Here is a 21,316-nt window from a genome sequence, read left to right as displayed (position 1 = left end):
TGGTGTAGACGAAGGTCAGCTAGTTCCTCCTCTGGGTACATTGGTTCTGACCCCCTACCATAGACTTATACAGCAATTATGTCAACTTCCGTAGGACGTCCTCCAACCTATCAGAGCTCTTGCAGCATGAACTGACCCAATCCACCCAATCAAAGGCTCAGAGAATGAATCTAGAACTGAAAGCATAAGCTACAGCTAGCTAGCAGTGCAGTGCATAAAATGTGGTGAGTAGTTGACTCAAAGATAGAGAAAGAATATAGTTGAACAGTTAGGAACTAATTGATTTATTCCAAAATTATGTCTAAACTAGCTAGCAAAATACAACTAGCTAGTTTAGCCTACTCAAACACTCTGCTCAAAGAGAGGGCTGTTATGTTAGCTAGCTGGCTATGACTATCCAACACAACACTGGAACTCTTCCAAGGTAAGCTTTTGGTTTTACTAATTTATTGCCACCGGGGCCCGCCGGTGTAAGTGCTAAACTTCTTACTGAATGTAAACTGGAACATTGCTTCATGATTGTTTCATTAGTTCTATTAGCTATGTTGACTATAACGTTACATTAGCTAATATGGTGACAACGATCTAGGCTGTGTGTAGCGGATATGGTTTGGCTTGGAAAGGTTGTTCACCTGGTCACATACAGCTGATGTGTTGTGCATTGAAGTCCACAAGCAAAGGGAAAAGGTGAGAGGAGGAGAGTGCATAGATGCGAGAAGGAACACAATGTGGCTAATATGAAAGTGAAACGTGTTTACGCGTGTATTCATTCCACCGATTCTGTTAAAAAACGTTTCTTAAACGGAAGCAAACAGAACGAAATGGGGATAAACATGCCTGAATTTGTCCAATAGAAACTCTCGTTTGCAACTGTTGGACTAATGATTACACTCTGGATCAGCTAGATGCAGGCACATTTTTCTCTTGGCCAGTGTGCACCTAAGTTGCAAACTTTCATTCATAGGCTTGGTTGTAGCAACATTATGATAGGGAAAATTTCAGTATCATGTAGTAGCCTAAACCTGTCGCTGTTACATTGAACTGGGAGAATGAAATATGAATGACAGTCATCCAATATGCTGCAATAGAAACAAGGGCATGCTCTTCTCTAATCTTAAACGGCACCGACCGCCACTGTCAGTGAGTTAGGTAAGATGACACTGCTGTACCTCCTCCTCCGGTTTCTCTTCCACGCTGACTCCAGCCGGCTCCTCACTGCTCTGCTGAGACCGCAGGTTATGCGGGTTCTTACGACGGATAGAACCACGGGATGAATCAGTGATGCTCTGGATCTGTGGTAGTCAAAGCAACAAGGGATTTTAACTTTTAACAGATAAAATGAGTTCAAACATGAGAGTTTGAGTTGAGATATGAGGGTGTCTGTTACAACACTGAAGAAAATCACATAAAAGAAATGTCAACACTTGAAATATTATAATTTGCTCAACACAAAGCAGATTTGATGCATATAAATCTATAGCATGTGTTTTTAAGTAGATTTTTTAGAAATGCATGACATTATAGAATGAAGACTTCTTTGTGGGAAAGTGGGGAAGTCATTGTAAGATCACACAGGTTGTTCTGTAAATCCTCACGGGGTATCTTAGATTCCCTGATATGTTATTGTTGCTTAGTCTGCTTTCTTGATTAATGAGACAGATCAAACTGGGCAAGTGCAGACACAGAGATTATATTTTAAAACCAGCTCAGTAGTTATAATCATTCACACGCTGCCTTGCCCTGTTGCTGGCATTTAAAATTGAGTGAGTGATGATGGCTGGTAATGACAGGTGTTAGATAAACTACATAGGAGCTTTTTTTGGACCCTATGGGCTTTGTTTGGTGATCGCTAACTACTACACTGATAATATAAAATCATATTCAGTTACCTATGTATGAGGTATACTGTACATATTACGTGGGATGTGTCAGGGCTTACCTCTCTCTCCATCTCGTTTTTGGTGAGGTGCATCTGTTTGAGGATCTGTGAGCGCTGCTCCATCACTAAAGTCTTCTCATATGTATAGGCTGAGATGTCACTGTCATGCTAAAAAGGGACATGGGTGTTAAAACATATATTTTTTATTTTGTATTTTATTTTACCTTTATTTAACCAGGTAGGCAAGTTGAGAACAAGTTCTCATTTACAATTGCGACCTGGCCAAGATAAAGCAAAGCAGATCGACACATACAACAACACAGAGTTACACATGGAGTAAAACAAACATACAGTCAATAATACAGAATAAAAATAAGTCTATATACAAAGTGAGCAAATGAGGTGAGATAAGGGAGGTAAAGGCAAAAAAGGCCATGGTGGTGAAGTAAATACAATATAGCAAGTAAAACACTGGAATGGTAGATTTGTAGTGGAAGAAAGTGCAAAGTAGAAATAGAAATAATGGGGTGCAAAGGAGCAAAATAAATAAATGAATAAATACAGTAGGGGAAGCAGTAGTTGTTTGGGCTAAATTATAGATGGGCTATGTACAGGTGCAGTGATCTGTGAGCTGCTCTGACAGCTGGTGCTTAAAGCTAGTGAGGGAGATAAGTGTTTCCAGTTTCAGAGATTTTTGTAGTTCGTTCCAGTCATTGGCAGCAGAGAACTGGAAGGCGAGACGGCCAAAGGAGGAATTGGCTTTGGGGGTGACCAGAGAGATATACCTGCTGGAGCGCGTGCTACAGGTGGGTGCTGCTATGGTGACCAACGAGCTGAGATAAGGGGGGACTTTACCTAGCAGGGTCTTGTAGATGACCTGGAGCCAGTGGGTATGGTGACGAGTATAAAGCGAGGGCCAGCCAACGAGAGCGTACAGGTCGCAGTGGTGGGTAGTATATGGGGCTTTGGTGACAAAATGGATGGCACTGTGATAGACTGCATCCAGTTTATTGAGTAGGGTATTGGAGGCTATTTTGTAAATTACATCGCCAAAGTCGAGGATCGGTAGGATGGTCAGTTTTACGAGAGTATGTTTGGCAGCATGAGTGAAGGATGCTTTGTTGCGAAATAGGAAGCCAATTCTAGAATTAACTTTGGATTGGAGATGTTTGATGTGAGTCTGGAAGGAGAGCTTACAGTCTAAACAGACACCTAGGTATTTGTAGTTGTCCACATTTTCTAAGTAAGAACCGTCCAGAGTAATGATGCTGGACGGGTGGGCAGGTACGGGCAGCGATTGGTTGAACAGCATGCATTTAGTTTTACTTGTATTTAAGAGCAGATGGAGGCCACGGAAGGAGAGTTGTATGTCATTGAAGCTCGTCTGGAGGGTTGTTAACACAGTGTCCAAAGAAGGGCCAGAAGTATACAGAATACAGTGAGGGAAAAAAGTATTTGATCCCCTGCTGATTTTGTACATTTGCCCACTGACAAAGAAATGATCAGTCTATAATTTTAATGGTAGGTTTATTTGAACAGTGAGAGACAGAATAACAACAAAAACAACCAGAAAAACGCATGTCAAAAATGTTATAAACTGATTTGCATTTTAATGAGGGAAATAAGTATTTGACCCCTCTGCAAAACATGACTTAGTACTTGGTGGCAAAACCCTTGTTGGCAATCACAGAGGTCAAACATTTCTTGTAGTTGGCCACCAGGTTTGCACACATCTCAGGAGGGATTTTGTCCCACTCCTCTTTGCAGATCTTCTCCAAGTCATTAAGGTTTCGAGGCTGACGTTTGGCATCTCGAACCTTCAGCTCCCTCCACAGATTTTCTATGGGATTAAGGTCTGGAGACTGGCTAGGCCACTCCAGGACCTTAGTGTGCTTCTTCTTGAGCCACTCCTTTGTTGCCTTGGCCGTGTGTTTTGGATCATTGTCATGCTGGAATACCCATCCACGACCCATTTTCAATGCCCTGGCTGAGGGAAGGAGGTTCTCACCCAAGATTTGACGGTACATGGCCCGTTTTTTTGATGCGGTGAAGTTGTCCTGTCCCCTTAGCAGAAAAACTCCCCCAAAGCATAATGTTTCCACCTCCATGTTTGACGATGAGGATGGTGTTCTTGGTGTCATAGGCAGCATTCCTCCTCCTCCAAACACGGCGAGTTGAGTTGATGCCAAAGAGCTCCATTTTGCTCTCATCTGACCACAACACTTTCACCCAGATGTCCTCTGAATCATTCAGATGTTCATTGGCAAACTTCAGACGGGCATGTATATGTGCTTTCTTGAGCAGGGGGGACCTTGCGTGCGCTGCAGGATTTCAGTCCTTCACGGTGTAGTGTGGTACCAATTGTTTTCTTGGTGACTATGGTCCCAGCTGCCTTGCGATCATTGACAAGATCCTCCCGTGTAGTTCTGGCTGATTCCTCACCGTTCTCATGATCATTGCAACTCCACGAGGTGAGATCTTGCATGGAGCCCTAGGCCGAGGGAGATTGACAGTTCTTTTGTGTTTCTTCCATTTGGAAATAATCACACCAACTGCTGTCACCTTCTCACCAAGCTGCTTGACGAGGGTCTTGTAGCCCATTCCAGCCTTGTGTAGGTCTACAATCTTGTCCCTGACATCCTTGGAGAGCTCTTTGGTCTTTGCCATGGTGGAGAGTTTGGAATCTGATTGATTGCTTCTGTGGACAGGTGTCTTTTATACAGGTAACAAGCTGAGATTAGGAGCACTCCCTTTAAGAGTGTGCTCCTAATCTCAGCTCGTTACCTATTTAAAAGACACCTGGGAGCCAGAAATCTTTCTGATTGAGACGGGGGTCAAATACTTATTTCCCTCATTAAAATGCAAATCAATTTATAACATTTTTGACATGCGTTTTTCTGGATTTTTTGTTGTTATTCTGTCTCTCACTGTTAAAATAAACCTACCATTAAAATTATAGACTGATCATTTCTTTGTCAGTGGGCAAACGTACAAAATCAGCAGGGGATCAAATACTTTTTTCCCTCACTATACATATATACATATATCATATATACATGTATACATATATACATATGTCAATGCACAGTATTCGACTGAACTGCTATTACTCTCACCAATAAATCCATTTATAGAGCATATAATAGTTTTTCATTTTTGTCTCTCACCATTTCCACCACCTCGACCTCAGCATCGATACGCAGGTGATACAGGAAGGTGATCAGGTCTTTCTTCATTTGGATGCTGTTGTCGTCCATCTGGGCCACGGTGAAGATGCGCATCTTACACTTCCTCCACACCTGTCAACACATGGAAGTCTATGACTGATATCTCAATAACCAACACTGAAAAACATCCCAATGGGCACACACTGGTTGAATCAACATTGTTTCCACGTTATTGCAATGAAATTCAGTTGAAACAACGTGGAATAGACGTTGAATTGACATCTGTGCCCAGTGGCATGTACTATCTCTCCAAATCCCCAAATGGGATCCAAATAGGGCCATTGGTTCCCACCTTGTGCTGGCGCAGAAGGAAGGGCAGCAGCATCAGCATGCCTCCATCATGGACGATCCACCACACATCAATGTGGCCTTCAGTGAAGCGCTCTCCGTTGGACGGGTAAGCAGCAATGTTCTTAGGGACCAGCAGGGCCATGCTGGCTGCAGTCGTCTCCCTAACCACCTCTACAAATAGATTGAACAGGAGTTTGCATATAATGATGATAACATACAAAACCATCCAAAGCATAGTTAGCGTATGGAAAATCTTCTCTGACCACTTCTCTGACCACTTCTTTAACTCACCGATGAAGTTCCTGAAGCGCAGGTTGTCCTCAGCCTGTTTCCAGGTGCGTGGCCAGCTGACCAGCACAGTGTTGTGCTTCAAGCCTCCCAGCCCCCCGACCTGGATCAGGTGGGAGGTTCCGTCCCTCAGGTTGGAGGAGATCACCACCTGGGAGAAACCCTTCACCTTCTCGGTCTCCATCAGCCTCCTCAGAACCTGGAGCACACAGTGGGAGAGGGGCAGGGGCAGAGAACAGGGTGTTATAAATTATTAATCAATGATTCATCAGTGTGTGTGTATATGTGTCTGTGTCTGTGTGTGTGTCTCAGACAGTACTGACCTGGTCTGCCTGCTGGGCCTCTGCATGGTTGCTGAGGTATGTGCCCACCACCGAGGTGCCCACAATGGTCAGGCCTTTTCCTGCTTTCAGCTGATTGGTCAGGGACAGCAGACGGGGCTGCTCTACATTATGTTCTGCATCCATGCTCACCAGGACCATGATCTGAGGCCTAACCAGCAGGATTATCAAATTCAGTCACATTTAGACTTACAGAGAAAGTAACTAAAGCTAGAAACCAACAGAAAACATGGGATAGACATGGCCTGTTGATGTAATGTCTGTTTTTGAACATACTTGAATATGCATGTGTTACCTACAAACAAATACAGTACCAATCGAAAGTTTAGACACCTACTCATTCAAGAGTTTTTGTTTATTTGTACTATTTTCTACCATGTAGAATAATAGTGAAGACATCAAAAGTATGGTATAACACATATGGAATCATGTAGTAAGCAAAAAAGTGTTGAACAAATCAAAATATATTTTATATTTGAGATTCTTCAAAGTAGCCACCCTTTGCCTTGATGACAGCTTTCCACATTCTTGACATGCTCTCAATCAGCTTCATGATGTAATTACCTGGTGTTCTTTGTTAAAAGTTAATATGTGCCATTTCTTTCCTTCTTAATGCGTTAGAGCCAATCAGTTGTGTTGTGACAAGGTAGGGGTGGTATACAGAAGACAGCCCTATTTGGTAAAATACCAAGTCCATATTATGGCAAAGAACAGCTCAATTAAGCAAATAGAAACGACAGTCCATTAAAACATGGTCAGTTACTATGGAAAATTTGAAGAACTTTTAAAGTTTCTTCAAGTACAGTCGCAAAAACCATTAAGCGCTATGATGAAACTGTCTCTCATTAGAACCGCCACAGGAAAGGATGACCCAAAGCTACCTCTGCTGCAGAGGATAAGTTCATTAGATTTACCAGCCTCAGATTGCAGCCCAAATAAATGCTTCACAGAGTTCAAGTAACAGACACATCTCAACATCAACTGTTCAGAGGAGACTGTGTGAATCAGGCCTTCATGGGCAAATTGCTGCAAGGAAACCACTACTAAAGGACACCAATAATAAGAAGATACTTGCTTGGGCAAAGAAACATGAGCATTGGACATTAGACCAGTGGAAATCTGTCCTTTGGTCTGATGAATCCAAATGTTTTATTTTTGGTTCCAACCATCGTGTCTTTGTGAGATGCTGAGTAGGTGAACGGATGATCTCCGCATGTGTTGTTCCAACCATGAAGCATGGAGGAGGTGTGATGGTGTGGGGGTGTTTTTCTGGTGACACATTTAGTGATTTATTTAGAATTCAAGGCACACTTAACCAGCATGGCTACCACAGCATTCTACAGTGATACGCCATCCCATCAGGTTTGCGCTTAGTGGGACTATCATTTATTTTTCAACGGGACAATGACCCAACATTGACCAAGAAGGAGAATGATGGAGTGTTGCATCAGATGACCTGAGGCCTCATTTATAAATGTTGCGTAGGCACAAAAGAAGAAGCAAACTTTGGGACTTATAAAAAAAACTAACTTGAAGGAAGAATGTGCGGTCCTCCATGGACACTTTGACCCATACATATGCACATAACCTGGAGAAATGAGAAACTGCGACTCCGATGGCAGAAGGATGAAACTTGAGAAACGCTTTGAAATTGACACCATTGTGTAAAATAAATGGAAATATTACCTCTCACATATTATATATGAAGAGTTACCTGGAGTGCACACAAAAATAAAAAATAAATAAAAAGATTTAGGATAATAAATACAAACAGAGATATCTGTTTTTGCAAAAGAACCCCTCAAATACGTTGTACAGTTTAATCGGGAATCGTATTTTATTGGATCTGTAATTATTAAACAATACTTGCATGTTATGAAATGTATTCTCATAAATAATAAGGTGAACAGTAGAACAAATTACGTTTAAACTGTTTAGTTTCGATGCCTCAATCGGGCAGATACAAGTGCACAGTTTCATACAGTTAAAGTTGGAAGTTTACATACACTTATGTTGGAGTCATTAAAACTAGTTTTTCAACCACTCCACAAATTTCTTGTTAACAAACTATAGTTTTGGCAAGTCGGTTAGGACATCTACTTTGTGCATGACAGAAGTAATTATTCCAACAATTGTTTACAGGCAGATTATTTAATTTATAATTCACAATATCACAATTCCAGTGGGTGAGAAGTTTACATACACTAAGTTGACTGTGCCTTTAAACAGCTTGTAAAATTCAAGAAAATGTGGATGGCTTTAGAAGCTTCTGATAGGCTAATTGACATGATTTGCTTGACATCATGGGAAAATCTAAATAAATCAGCCAAGACCTCAGAAAAAAATTTGTAGACCTCCACAAGTCTGGTTCATCCTTGGGAGCAATTTCCAAACGCCTGAAGGTACCACGTTCATCTGTACAAACAATAGAACGCAAGTATTAACACCATGGGACCAAGCAGCCGTCATACCGTTCAGGAAGGAGACGCGTTCTGTCTCTTAGAGATTAACGTAATTTGGTGCAAAAAGTGCAAATCAATCCCAGAACAAAAGCAAAGGACCTTGTGAAGATGCTGGCGGAAACAGGTACAAAAGTATCTATATACTCAGTAAAACGAGTCCTATATCGACATAACCTGAAAGGCCGCTCAGCAAGAAAGAAGCCACTGCTCCAAAACCGCCATAAAAAAGCCAGACTATGGTTTGCAACTGCACGTGTGGACAAAGATCATACTTTTGGGAAAAATTTCCTCTGGTCTGATGAAACAAAAATAGAACTGTTTGGCCATAATGACCATTGTTATGTTTGGAGGAAAAAGGGGGAGGCTAGCAAGCCGAAGAACACCATCCCAACCGTGAAGAACGGGGGTGGCAGCATCCCCATGTTGTGGGGATGCTTTTCTGCAGGAGGGACAGGTGCACTTCACAAAATAGATGGCATCATGAGGCAGGAAAACTATGTGGATATATTGAAGCAACATCTGAAGACATTGCAAATGGGTCTTCCAAATGGACAATGACCCCAAGCATACTTCCAAAGTTGTGGCAAAATGGCTTAAGGACAACAAAGTCAAGGTATTGGAGTGGCCATCACAAAGTCCTGACCTCAATCCTATAGAACATTTGTGAGCAGAACTGAAAAAGTGTGTGCGAGCAAGGAGGCCTACAAACCTGACTCAGTTACATCAGCTTTGTCAGGAGGAATGGGCCAAAATTTACCCAACTACTTCCGGCGCCGACAAAGATGGCCGCCTCGCTTCGCGTTCCACCTATGTAAGAATGCTGTTCATCGATTACAGCTCAGCATTTAACACCATAGTACCCTCCAAACTCGTCATTAAGCTCGAGACCCTGGGTCTCGACCGTGCCCTGTACAACTGGGTCCTGGACTTCCTGACGGGCCGCCCCCAGGTGGTGAGGGTAGGTAACAACATCTCCACCCCGCTGATCCTCAACACTGGGTCCCCACAAGGATGCGTTCTCAGCCCTCTCCTTGTACTCCCTGTTCACCCATGACTGCGTGGCCATGCACGCATCCAACTCAATCATCAAGTTTGCAGACGACACTACAGCTTGATTACCAACGACGACGAGACAGCCTATAGGGAGGAGGTAAGGGCCCTCGGAGTGTGGTGTCAGGAAAATAACCTCGCACTCGATGTCAACAAAACAAAAGAGTTGATCGTGGACTTCAGGAAACAGCAGAGGGAGCAGCCCCCTATCTACATTGACGGGACAGTAGTGGAGAGGGTGGAGAGTTTTAAATTCCTCGCGTACACATCACGGACAAACTATAATGGTCCACCCACACAGACAGCGTGGTGAAGAAGGTGCAGTAGCGCCTCTTCAACCTCAGGAAGCTGAAGAAATTCAGCTTGTCACCAAAAACACTCACAAACTTTTACTGATGCACAATCGAGAGCATCCTGTCAGGCTGTATCACCGCCTGGTACGGCAGCTGCTCCGCCCATAACCGGAAGGCTCTCCAGAGGGTAGTGAGGTCTGCACAACGCATCACCAGGTGCAAACTACCTGCCCTCCAAGACACCTACACCACCCGATGTCACAGGAAGGCCAAAAAGATCATCAAGGACAGCAACCACCCGAGCCACTGCCTGTTCACCCCGCTAACATCCAGAAGGTGAGGTCAGTACAGGTGCATCAAAGCTGGAACCGAGAGACTGAAAAACAGCTTCTATCTCAAGGCCATCAGACTGTTAAACAGCCATCACTAACATTGAGTGGGTGCTGCCAACATACTGACTCAACTCAAGCCACTTTAATAATGGGAAAATTGATGTAATCAATTTATCACTTGTCACTTTATATTATTTATATTAGATAATGTTTACAGGATATGTATATACTGTACGCTATACCATCTACTGCATCTTGCCATCTTGATGTATTAGATGTATCACTAGCCACTTTAAATCACCCAACCTCAACCCAATTGAGATGGTTTGGATGTGTTGGACGGCAGAGTGAAGGAAAAGCAGCCAACAAGTGCTCAGCATATGTGAGAACTCCGGCAAGACTGTTGGAAAAGCGTTCCAGGTGAAGCTGGTTGAGAGAATGCCAAGAGTGTGCAAAGCTGTCATCAAGGCAAAGGGTGGCTACTTTGAAGAATCTCAAATATAAAATATATTTTGATTTGTTTAACACTTTTTTGGTTGCTACATGTTTCCATGTGTTATTTCATAGTTTTGATGTCTTCACTATTATTTTACAATGTAAAAAATAGTAAAAATAAATAAAAACCCTTGAATGAGTAGGTGTGTCCAAACTTTTGACTGGAACTGTACATTTCCATTGAGTTCAGTATGGTACAGATGATGAATAAAGCTTGTGCAATAATAGAAGTCTATTTTATAGATGTGAGTAGATGGCATTTAGCCTCCTTTGTGAGTCACTGACCTCCAGTTCTTGGTGTGAGGCGGTCCCTCCTCCAGCCTCATGAGGGCGAAGCGAGCGGCGCTGAGCGAGATGCCACGTATACCATCTCCCCATTCCTTCTCCGCCCTGTCACACACCACCGAGCAGAGAGTTTGATTCAATCAACCATTAATGAACTGAAATGTTCACTGAGTTACTAATGAATACAAGAATATCCCAACAGTGTTTAACCATTTTATTTGAAAATCTCCAGTTTGATTTATATTTCATTCAAATTTATTTTTGGATAGCGCATGTGTGAGAATAACACAAGTGCTGGTACATCAATATAGACTCCCTGTTTTTCTCAAAGCAGCCACATTAATCAGTGTGACTAAGTTAATACAACTTTATAACCCTCTGAACAGAATCAGGATAAATTGCTAAGAAAACGGAGAAAGACAACTTTTCTCTCTAGACGCCAAGTCTGTTATGGGTCTTGGCTCTGGGAAAAACCCATTTGAAGGGATATATTATTTCTTAGTTGCAATTTTTCTTTCCTTCGTAGTCCAAGGACTGGAAGCTCACTCACCCAGCGAACTCAATGTATTTGTAGATGCAGGTAGCGATCACCATGGCAACAATGGCGTAGTACCAGGAACAGATGAACATGAGTGACAGACACAAGCTCATGCCCAGGAAGGAGAGAGCCCTGTGGGGCAGAAGAACAGGAAGTCACATCCTCAGTCTGTTGTTTGTTGCTGCTAGAGTCACACTACTTACTGATCATAATAATGGCCAGAGATTGGAGACAGGAAATCTTGTCTCTCTGTCTGCTGTTGTTGTGGTCTGGCCAATAGAGGATTAATATAGGCTAAGACAGGCTCCAGATTCCCACAGTGTCTCTGGCAGACTACTCAGGTAAATAACAGCTTCCTAACAGAAACCTACTTGGCCTGGCCAGATATCCGGTGCCAGACATAAATCCTATAGTAGACTGTTTCACACCTAAGAATATTAGAACTCTTTGGTGATGATCCCACAGCTAAGATCTAGAGCTATGTCTGCTATGTTGAGTTTTTCAACTCACCAGTGGTAGAACTTGAAGCGAGGCCTCCAGTTGGGGGTTCTCAGTAGAGTCTGCAGGGCACAGGCCAGGTTGACAAACATGTAGCACATCAAGAAGAACCTACACAGACAGAAATAAGAACTCAGTCAGAACAGCTGTACTTGCTACCAAGACATAACCATCTCCATAGTGTGTTTAAGGTAAAGCAAAATTAATATTAGATGTGGGATTGTCTTACATGGAGAGGATGGGGGCAACAGCGTCCAGAGAGGCGATGATTATGCCAATCTCACAGATACTAGCTGTGAGAAGCAGGGCCCAGGTAGGCTCTCCGTTGGCCTTGCCATGCCCAAACACCTACAGACAACACACAACAGTGAGATACAATGAACTATTAACTATCCCGAGTGGCGCAGCGGTCTAAGGCACTGCATCTCAGTGGTAGAGGTGTCACTACAGAGCCTGGTTTGATTCCAGGCTGTTTCACAACAGGCGGTGATTGGGAGTCCCATAGGGCGGTGCGCAATTGGGTTAGGGTTTGGCCGGGGTATGCTGTCATTGTAAATAAGAATTTGTTCTTAACTGACTTGCCTAGTTAAATAAAGGTTAAATAAAATGTCAAAATAACACACATGCATGAAAGCATGCACACACACACACCTGAACCTAAATCACAGCACATTGTAGTAAAAAGTTGAGTGGACTGTAGGAGTTCCAGTGTCTCCTTTTCTCTCATTCAGGTCACACTGGTCCCTGCTGCAGGGTGATTAATCACTATCTATCCACAAGCTGCAGATGGTGGGTTTGGCAGGGGGGTAAAGACAGCTTCCATCACAGCAAGTCAACCTGAGCCTGGACTATAGTAGGGCCATGCATAAGTAATCACTGCTAGCTCCTACATACTTGAGAGGTATTTGAAGAGTGGACTTACATTGCTGGGAACAAACAGATACATTCTCTATGTGGTATTAAAACAGTAGTAGCTGTGGTTCTGGTAATAGTATACAGTAAATTTACTATACAGATCATTACCAATGTTGTGTGTGCGTGTTCGCTGATTGACCACTCCAAGAAATAGCTGTGCTAACGTGGTTGTAAAAGTGTGTTTTATTTGCCTTTATACGAATGTGTGTGTGTGTGTGTGTGTGTGTGTGTGTGTGTGTGTGTGTGTGTGTGTGTGTGTGTGTGTGTGTGTGTGTGTGTGTGTGTGTGTGTGTGTGTGTGTGTGTGTGTGTGTGTGTATGTACTCACTTTAAGGAAAGGGATGACGCTATCGCGAGAAATGGCCTGCAGGAGGCGTGGCGCTCCAGTCAAACTCTGAAGCCCCGCCCCACAGGTGGAGAAGAAGGATCCAATCACGATGACCCATGGTGATGGCCAAGCCAACGTACCAATCACAAGGTTACCGTTCACCCCCTCACCAAACCTGAGGTCACAGTGATAGATTTCTAAGTTGCCTTTTTCAATTAATGTTTTTGCTATAACAACTGACCTCTTCCATTGCATCATACATTCAGTGTACACAACTGTTTTTTGGATTCTCAGTGTTTTGAAAGTTATTTGTTATTCTATGTTTTGTATCTGGTTACATAGACAATTAGTGGGAGTGTGCTAGTTACAGTCGCTAGTGAAAGTTTACACACTCCTTGCGCAGTTTTCACATTTTGCTGCCTTAAAATTACATCTAAAAAGGGATTGATGTACTGATTGCGTATGTCTTCATGCCCCAGAGTTAATATGGAGCAAAGCCCAGGTAATAACTTACCTAACCCTGGGACAGAGTTTTATTTTTTAGCAAGACAATTATACACATTTTAATGCCAATGTCACACCAGAATGTCTTTCCAAGAGGTGGTGAGGTTTCCTGAATGGTCCAGTCTCAGTCCTCACTTTAATCTACATCAAAATCAGAGACAAGGTTTGAATATTGCTGTCCATCAATGATTCACAACCAAATTTACTGAGCATGATCAATTTAAACAAAAACAATGGATACATTGCACTTAGAGTTGTGCAAGGTTGGTAAAATCTTATTCAAAATGATTCACATCTGTAATGGCTGCCAAAGCTGCTTCTATCAAGTATTTTCTCTACGGTGTGAAAACGTATGCAATCAAGACATTTATTATTATCTTTATTATTAATAATTTGGAGAAAGCTTTGAAAATGTGGAGTAGGTTGTGTAGATCTATAAAAAAAATCAAATGTATACCCTTTTAAGTTTTAATTTAAGGCAGAAAAATGGGAAGACTGTGCAAGAGGTTGTAGACTTTCACTAGGCACTGTATAGTAATAATGAAGGCAGTGGATGATTAGGAGAATACTAATGACTCACTTGTCCCTTAGGACCACCCCTTCAATACAGGCCCCAAACAGGACCACTGCAGACATGTCTGAGAGAAGCAGTGAAGGAATACACCTGCAGACTGTCTCCCAAACAAAGTTAGCTGAGCATTTACAAAAGCTCAAAGAAATCTAAACCTAAATAAAGGATCAAATGCTTCATATTGTTTATTCAAACATTCAAACAAAGTATAGTTAATATTCCAGCGTATTATCGTCAGCAGTCCCTGAGAAAGTACAAATCAGATTTCAGCACAATGGACAGCACCGCTTCAGTAATACTGGCAGTGGACCATGTTTCAGAACCATGGACAGCTCCGCTTTCAGTAGAACTGCCAGGGGTAGTACAGTGCATTCAGAAAGTGTTCAGACCCCTTGACTTTTTCCACATTTTGTTACGTTACCGCCTTATTCTAAAATGGATTATATAAAAATGTTTCGTCATCAAGCTACACACAATGCCCCATAATGACAAAGCGGAAACAGGTTTTTTGAAATTTTTGCAAATGTATTACAAATAAAAAACAGAATTAACATAATATTCAGACTCTTTGCTATGAGACCCAAAATTTAGCTCAAGTGCATCCTGTTTCCGTTGATCATCCTTGAGATGTTATGTTTCTATAACTTGATTGGAGTCCACCTGTGGTAAATTCAATTGATTGGACATGATTTGGAAAGGCACACACCTGTCTATATAAGGTCCCAAAGTTGACAGTGCATGTCAGAGCCAAAATCAGGCCATGAGATTGAAGGAATTGTCCATAGAGCTCCGAGACAGGATTGTCTCGAGGCACAGATCTGGGGAAGGGTACCAAAAAAATGTAGGCAACATTGAAGGTCCCCAAGAACACATTGGCCTCCATCATTCTTTAATGGAAGAAGTTTGGAACCACCAAGACTCCAATAGCTGTCCGCCCGGCCAAACTGAGCAATCGGGGGAGAAGGGCCTTGGTCAGGGAGGTGACCAAGAACCTGATGGTCACTCTGACAGACCTACAGTGTCCCTCTGTGGAGATGGGATAACCTTCCAGAAAGACAACCTGCAGCACTCCACCAATCACGCCTTTATGGTAGAGTGGCCAGATGGAAGCCACTCCTCAGTAAAAGGCACATTACAGTCTGCTTGGAATTTGCCAAAAGGCACCTAAAGCACTCTCAGACTATGAGAAACAAGATTCTCTGTTCGGATGAAACCAAGATTGAACTCTTTGGCCTGAATGACAAGCGTCACATCTGGAGGAAACCTGGCACCATCCCTACGGTGAAGCATGGTGGTGGCAGTATCATGCTGTTGGATATTTTTCAGCGGTAGGGACTGGGAGACTAGGCAGGATCGTGGGAAAGATGAATGGAGCAAAGTAAAGAGAGATCCTTGATGAAAATCTGCTCCAGAGCGCTCAGTACCTCAGACTGGGGCGACGGTTCACCTTCCAATAGGATAACGATCCTAAGCACACAGTCAAGACAACACAGGAGTGGCTTCGGGACAAGTCTCTGAATGTCCTTGAGTGGCCCAGCCAGAGCCCGGACTTGAAGCCGATCGAACATCTCTGGAGAGACCTGAAAATTACTGTGCAGCGACGCTCCCCAACCAACCTGACAGGTTTTGAGAGGATCTTCAGAGAAGAATGGGAGAAACTCCCCAAATACAGGTGTGCCAAGCTTGTAGCTTCATACCCAAGAAGACTCGAGGCTATAATCGCTGCCAAAAGTTCTTCAAACAAAGTGCTGAGTAAAGGGTCTGAATACTTATGTAAATGTAATATTTATGTTTTTATTTGTAATAAACTTGCAAAATTGTCTAAAAACCTGTTTTTGCTTCGTCATTATTGGGTATTGTGTGTAGATTGATGAGGTGAAAAAAGTATTTAATCAATTTTAGAATAAGGATGTCGGGTAACAAAATGTGGAAAAAGTCAAGGTGTGTGAATACTTTCCGAATGCACTGTATATACTGTATTATAAAACGGGTGGTTCGAGCCCTGAATGCTGACAGCCGTGGTATGTCAGACCGTATACCACAGGTATGACAAAACACTTATTTTTACTGCTCTAATTACATTGGTAAACGGTTTATAATAGCAATACGGCACCTTGGGTGTTTGTGATATATGGCCAATATACCATAGGCTAAGGGCTGTGTCCAGACACTCTGCGTTGCCTCGTGCATAAGAACAGCCCTTAGCCGTGGTATGTTGGCCATATACTACACCCCCTCGGGCTTTATTGCTTAATTATAAACCAGGTGGTTCGAGCCCTGAATGCTGACTGGCTGAAAGGCGTGGCCATCTACCACACCCCCTCACGCCTTATGGCTTAAGTAAAGGATACACACTATTGAAGTAGTGGTGATGGCTGCTATGGTGCCTATGGGGATGGATTTCTGGGCGTCACGCAGGTCTCCAGAGCGGTTGGAGCCAGCCATGATGCCTGGGAGGCAGAGGAACAGATATAAACAGGATTAAACAGGACCAATTCCCATCCTTCACACTTGATGTGAAATGGCTTGTCCTCTGTTTCACACGTTTTACTTTTTTCATTATACTGTGCTAGGAAGTGCTTTTTGGAATTATGTGGTGCACATTTTCACAAGTGAAAAAGTGGAGGCACAACAAAAAAACTAATAGAATTTTTGATAAAAGACCTTAACAAAACTTATTATTTACTTGTAGCAACTGTGTTTTTAAAAATGATCCAGCAAACTGGTGCTGTGTTCAACAAACCAGGAGCAGCTCTCACAAAACATGAGTACTGATAATACTATACTGTATGTCACAGAGCAAATGTTCATACACAATGGGCATTTTATTCAGCTGTTGTGCCATTGGGATGATAGTGGGAATGTGACTCATGTATTCCCCAGAATTTCTGCTGATGTGGTTTTTGGCAGAAATTCTACTTCCTCTCATTTCGCCCTATTCAGCTCCTCTTGTGTCATCGGTTGTGGAATGTATTTCTCTCTCTCTCTCTCTCTCTCTCTCTCTCTCTGCATTTGGGCCTGTAGAGAGACTCTCACGGCACTATTTGTCACCATGAAGTGGATATTACAACAGGAATAATGTTTCTCGCTGGTTTCCTTGGGTCTAGGAGTGGTGCTTTTGATCTGGTATTTACTTTGAATTCATAAGGTAAGATCTTTAAATGTAATTATAATAACTTAATATAGGTTATTAGAAAAATCAGGTTACTGCTTGCCTGAAACAAAATCCTGTCCTTTTGGGATAAGCTTGACCTAGTCGGTCCCCAGCAGTGACCCCTGACCCTTGACCCAGTGACTGACCTGTTACCCAGTAGTGACTAACCTGTGACGGAGGGGAAGTAGATCCCCACCAGCAGGGTGAAGAAGCTGGTGATGTCAGCCAGGACGTAACGGTTGGAGTTGGTGATGATAGCTTCAGGATCCTGCATGGCAGATATCCCCCGCTTCTCTAAGAAATCTCCCTTCTCCAGGTAGTAACCAAACAGATTCTCTGTGTGAGAGAGAGAGTAGAGAGAGAGAGACAATAGAGAGAGAGAATAGAGAAAGAGAGAGAGCGAGACAGAGAGAGTAGAGAGATAGAGATGCACATTATAACAATTACATACCTTTTGTGGAGTACCAGTACATCGCTCTACTTCAGACTACATTCGATTACAATACGTTCTGAATGGGCACCTCTTACCAGCCAGTATACCACTGCTGACCCCTGGGATACCCTGGATCTCAGAAACATTGTTGTTTGCAAAGTATTCGTCACAGGTAGCATTGAGGAACTCGGAGTCACAGAAAATCTTCCACAGTTTGGTGGTGACTGTGCCGTTGTCCTGCTCAATGACCTTGGCACAAACGTCAAATCCCTTGGAGATCAGAGTGCGGTTCCCCAGGATACACACGCTGTAGGGGGAGGACAGACATGACATAATCATTAGCTCCTTATTTATTTAGAGGTTGGGGAAAGCACAACATAAATCAACATAAATATGCAAGGCACATGGCTTGATTGAGTGAAGGAAGTAAACATTAAATAAACAAATCAAAATCTGCTGGTTGCTTTGAGCTTATGGCTAGAAACAAGGTCATCATGGTTTTGTTTTTGGTTTGTAAAGCTCCGAAAGCTTTAAAGCTGGAATCCTTAACTGGTGAAATATCTATGTCCGTTTGGGATATTACAACAACAAAGAAGTTACTGCAAACAACAAATATTGTTTCCCCCCCCCTCAGACATCATTGCACTAGGACAGCAGAATATGCACAGCAATTTATTTTACCACGCTGCCGAATGCTCCTCTCTTCTGTTTTCATAAACAAAACAAAAATAATAACAAATACACTGGGGTGAAAAGTGGCACTGTTTCCCCTAATGCGGATTCGATCTTTAAGGGACAGTTTGAAAATTACTGTGGGAGGGGGGAGTCAGAGACCACTCAGAGTTCAGAGAAGTAAGTGAACGTCATGGTCATCTCGTTTTTGGCATGCTGGATGCCCTATGCCACAGTGGCCTGGTACATCTTTACCAATCAAGGAACCAACTTCAGCCCTGTCATGATGACCATCCCAACCTTCTTTGTTAAGAGTGCTGTCCTCTACAACGCAGTCATCTATACTGAGTGTACAAAACATTATGAATCTGCTCTTTCCATCACATAGACTGACCAGATGAATCCAGATGAAAGCTATTATCCCTTATTGATGTCACTTGTTAAATTCACTTCAATCAGCACAGATGAAGGGGAGGAGACATGATAAAGAAGGATGTTTAAACCTTGAGATAATTGAGAGACTGATTGTGTCTGTATGCCATTCAGTGGGTGATTGAGCAAGACAAAAGATTTAAGGGCCTCTGAATGGGTTATGGTACGTAGTAGGTGCAAAACGCACCGGTTTGTATCAAGAACTGCAACGCTGCTGGGTTTTTCACTTTCCCATGAGTATCAAGAATGGTTCACCACCAAAAGGACATCCAGCCAACTTGACACAACTGTGGGAAACATTGGAGTCAACATGGGCCAAAAAAGGGTGCAACTCAATATTAGGCATGTGTTCTTAATGTTTTTTACACTCAGTTACTAGGGTGGAGGGAGGTCCAAAATAGGTGGGTTTTCTTTTAGCTTTTGGGAGAATTGAGTGTGTTTTTTATTAGGCATGGGAGGGTAGTGCATTTTTCCCCTGGTTTACATTCACTATTTTGGAGGCTTTACTATATAATTGATTCCATCTTCGGCAAATTTCCTCATCTGCTTCCCTTATGCACTATGCTAACTATACCACATGTCAATATAGTCTATCTTGTCCTCTATCCACCATTCATAGTGGCAATAGTGGTAGGTGGATTGTTTGTCCAGATCTGCAATAGGCTAACTAGCAATCATACCACACATAAAATCATTTAAGCTGCACCAATTTTATATATACTGTAAATCCACAAGAACTAGAAGGAATTGTTGATAAGCAGGGAAGAGGCCAGGTGTGTCATTATGCATGAAAGAACAGTGAGACAGGCAGCTCAAAAAGCTTCCCTATTGATTTTGTTTAGGGACAATAAAATGATATAGACAACACCACAACGCAATTAATAATTCCATTATTGTTTTCAAGTGAGTACAAAATTCGACACTAGGCTGTAAACGGCAATGAAAATGTCATTTGAATAATGGCGCAAAAGCCCTGTCATTTGAATGTTTCATTCCAATCCTTACATTTGGATCAGTTGCGGGTCTACTCCCGACAGTTTATACAGTATAGAAATGCACAGTGGAAGGCCAGTCTGGCTGTATTTTTAATTACGATACTGAGATGAGCTGTCTGTTGCGGTTCACCATTCTTCCAAGTCATCCTATAATAATGTGGCCACATATGATACCAGCAGGCCCAGTTATTCAGGAAAGTTTAACACGCACTCTGCCTCTTTTCCAATTCCGAGTGGCTATTCCTCGCGCACCTAGAACCTAACGCTTCAATACAGCCTACATATTTGTCAATTAACTTTATATTAAGTCACAATGTTTTAATCTGATTAGGCTACTTCAAATGAGTCCTGTAAGATAGCTGTGCACGTTTGTCCAAAATATAATTCCAGCATCCAAACTGTGCACCGGTCACACCATTTGATGTAGGCTGTACATGTATGTAGGCTGAATCAACTGACTATCAAATACCTAAATATTTTTTGGTGGATTCTTTTATTTAAGCAGCACTGACAGGATGGCATGTTATTCATGCGATTCCGGTCTTTTAGTATAAACTGAAGTGAGCTTGTTTATCTATAATGGCAGGATTAAATTGGAGTTGATGCTTTAAGTCAATGTTTTCTACTGGTTATGCTCTTTTCAGTGTACCGACACACGTATATATTTTTTTACAATATATACCAATCAAGGTATATATTACAAAACACCAAAAAGTGTAATGACATTCGAAGATTGTCAAGCCAAACCTTAGATACCGGGTACAAGGTAGGGATGGATTTATGTTCTGTTTGTCGATATTAACATAGTCTATTTGATTATGATGTTGAAAATGCAAACCATGATGTGGAAGGACCCGAAGTTGGTAACACGCAGGTTAAAATATCAAAACCAATTTAATTAATTTGGGGGCATGTCGAACACACATGAAACATTCATTGACATTTTGCTAGCTTGCTATTGCTAGCTAATTTGTCCTGGGAGATGAACTTTGGGTTATTTCACTTGAAATGCATATGATCCTTTTTTTCTGGATCTTTGAAGAACTTGTGTGTTTCTCTATTCTGACTATTAACTCTAGAAAAGCTGGGCATCGAGCAATGCATTCTGAGCCAATGTCAAAACAGTCAAATAAATACGTCATACATACATTATGAAGGTTAGAATATTAGAATACGAAAAAAACGATTTAGTTTATGTTACTGTAAAAGACAAAAAACACCACTATTCAGGTTTTATACAACATCACAAAGAAATTAACTTTAGAAGCATAAAAAAATTAATACATTTTATTTCAAAAGAGCATAATATTATAGTTTTATTATGTTATGTAATA

The 21,316-nt window shown here is 42.1% G+C and overlaps 1 protein-coding gene across 1 annotated transcript in view; it reads right to left on the bottom strand.

Annotated features, from left to right (window-relative positions):
- LOC106571859 (solute carrier family 12 member 5) overlaps nt 1-21,316 on the bottom strand; it is a 109,327-nt gene that overhangs the window by 5,006 nt on the left and 83,005 nt on the right. The window contains exons 8-22 of the mRNA XM_014145360.2: nt 17,979-18,190; nt 17,619-17,786; nt 16,648-16,746; nt 14,306-14,363; nt 13,222-13,396; nt 12,209-12,327; nt 11,992-12,090; nt 11,494-11,613; nt 10,944-11,048; nt 6,009-6,177; nt 5,689-5,884; nt 5,399-5,568; nt 5,047-5,178; nt 1,940-2,047; nt 1,170-1,292 (exon numbers count right to left, since the gene is read on the bottom strand). Of these exons, the coding sequence (XP_014000835.1) occupies nt 1,170-1,292; nt 1,940-2,047; nt 5,047-5,178; nt 5,399-5,568; nt 5,689-5,884; nt 6,009-6,177; nt 10,944-11,048; nt 11,494-11,613; nt 11,992-12,090; nt 12,209-12,327; nt 13,222-13,396; nt 14,306-14,363; nt 16,648-16,746; nt 17,619-17,786; nt 17,979-18,190 (2,053 nt within the window). The remainder of the gene's footprint in view (nt 1-1,169; nt 1,293-1,939; nt 2,048-5,046; nt 5,179-5,398; nt 5,569-5,688; nt 5,885-6,008; nt 6,178-10,943; nt 11,049-11,493; nt 11,614-11,991; nt 12,091-12,208; nt 12,328-13,221; nt 13,397-14,305; nt 14,364-16,647; nt 16,747-17,618; nt 17,787-17,978; nt 18,191-21,316) is intronic.

This window comes from Salmo salar, chromosome 15 (assembly GCF_965601325.2).
Source record: "Salmo salar chromosome 15, fSalSal1, whole genome shotgun sequence".
NCBI classification, from domain to species: Eukaryota; Metazoa; Chordata; class Actinopteri; order Salmoniformes; family Salmonidae; genus Salmo; species Salmo salar.
Note: the sequence above shows the minus strand (reverse complement) of the source record. Positions and strands in the feature narration are given on the sequence as shown.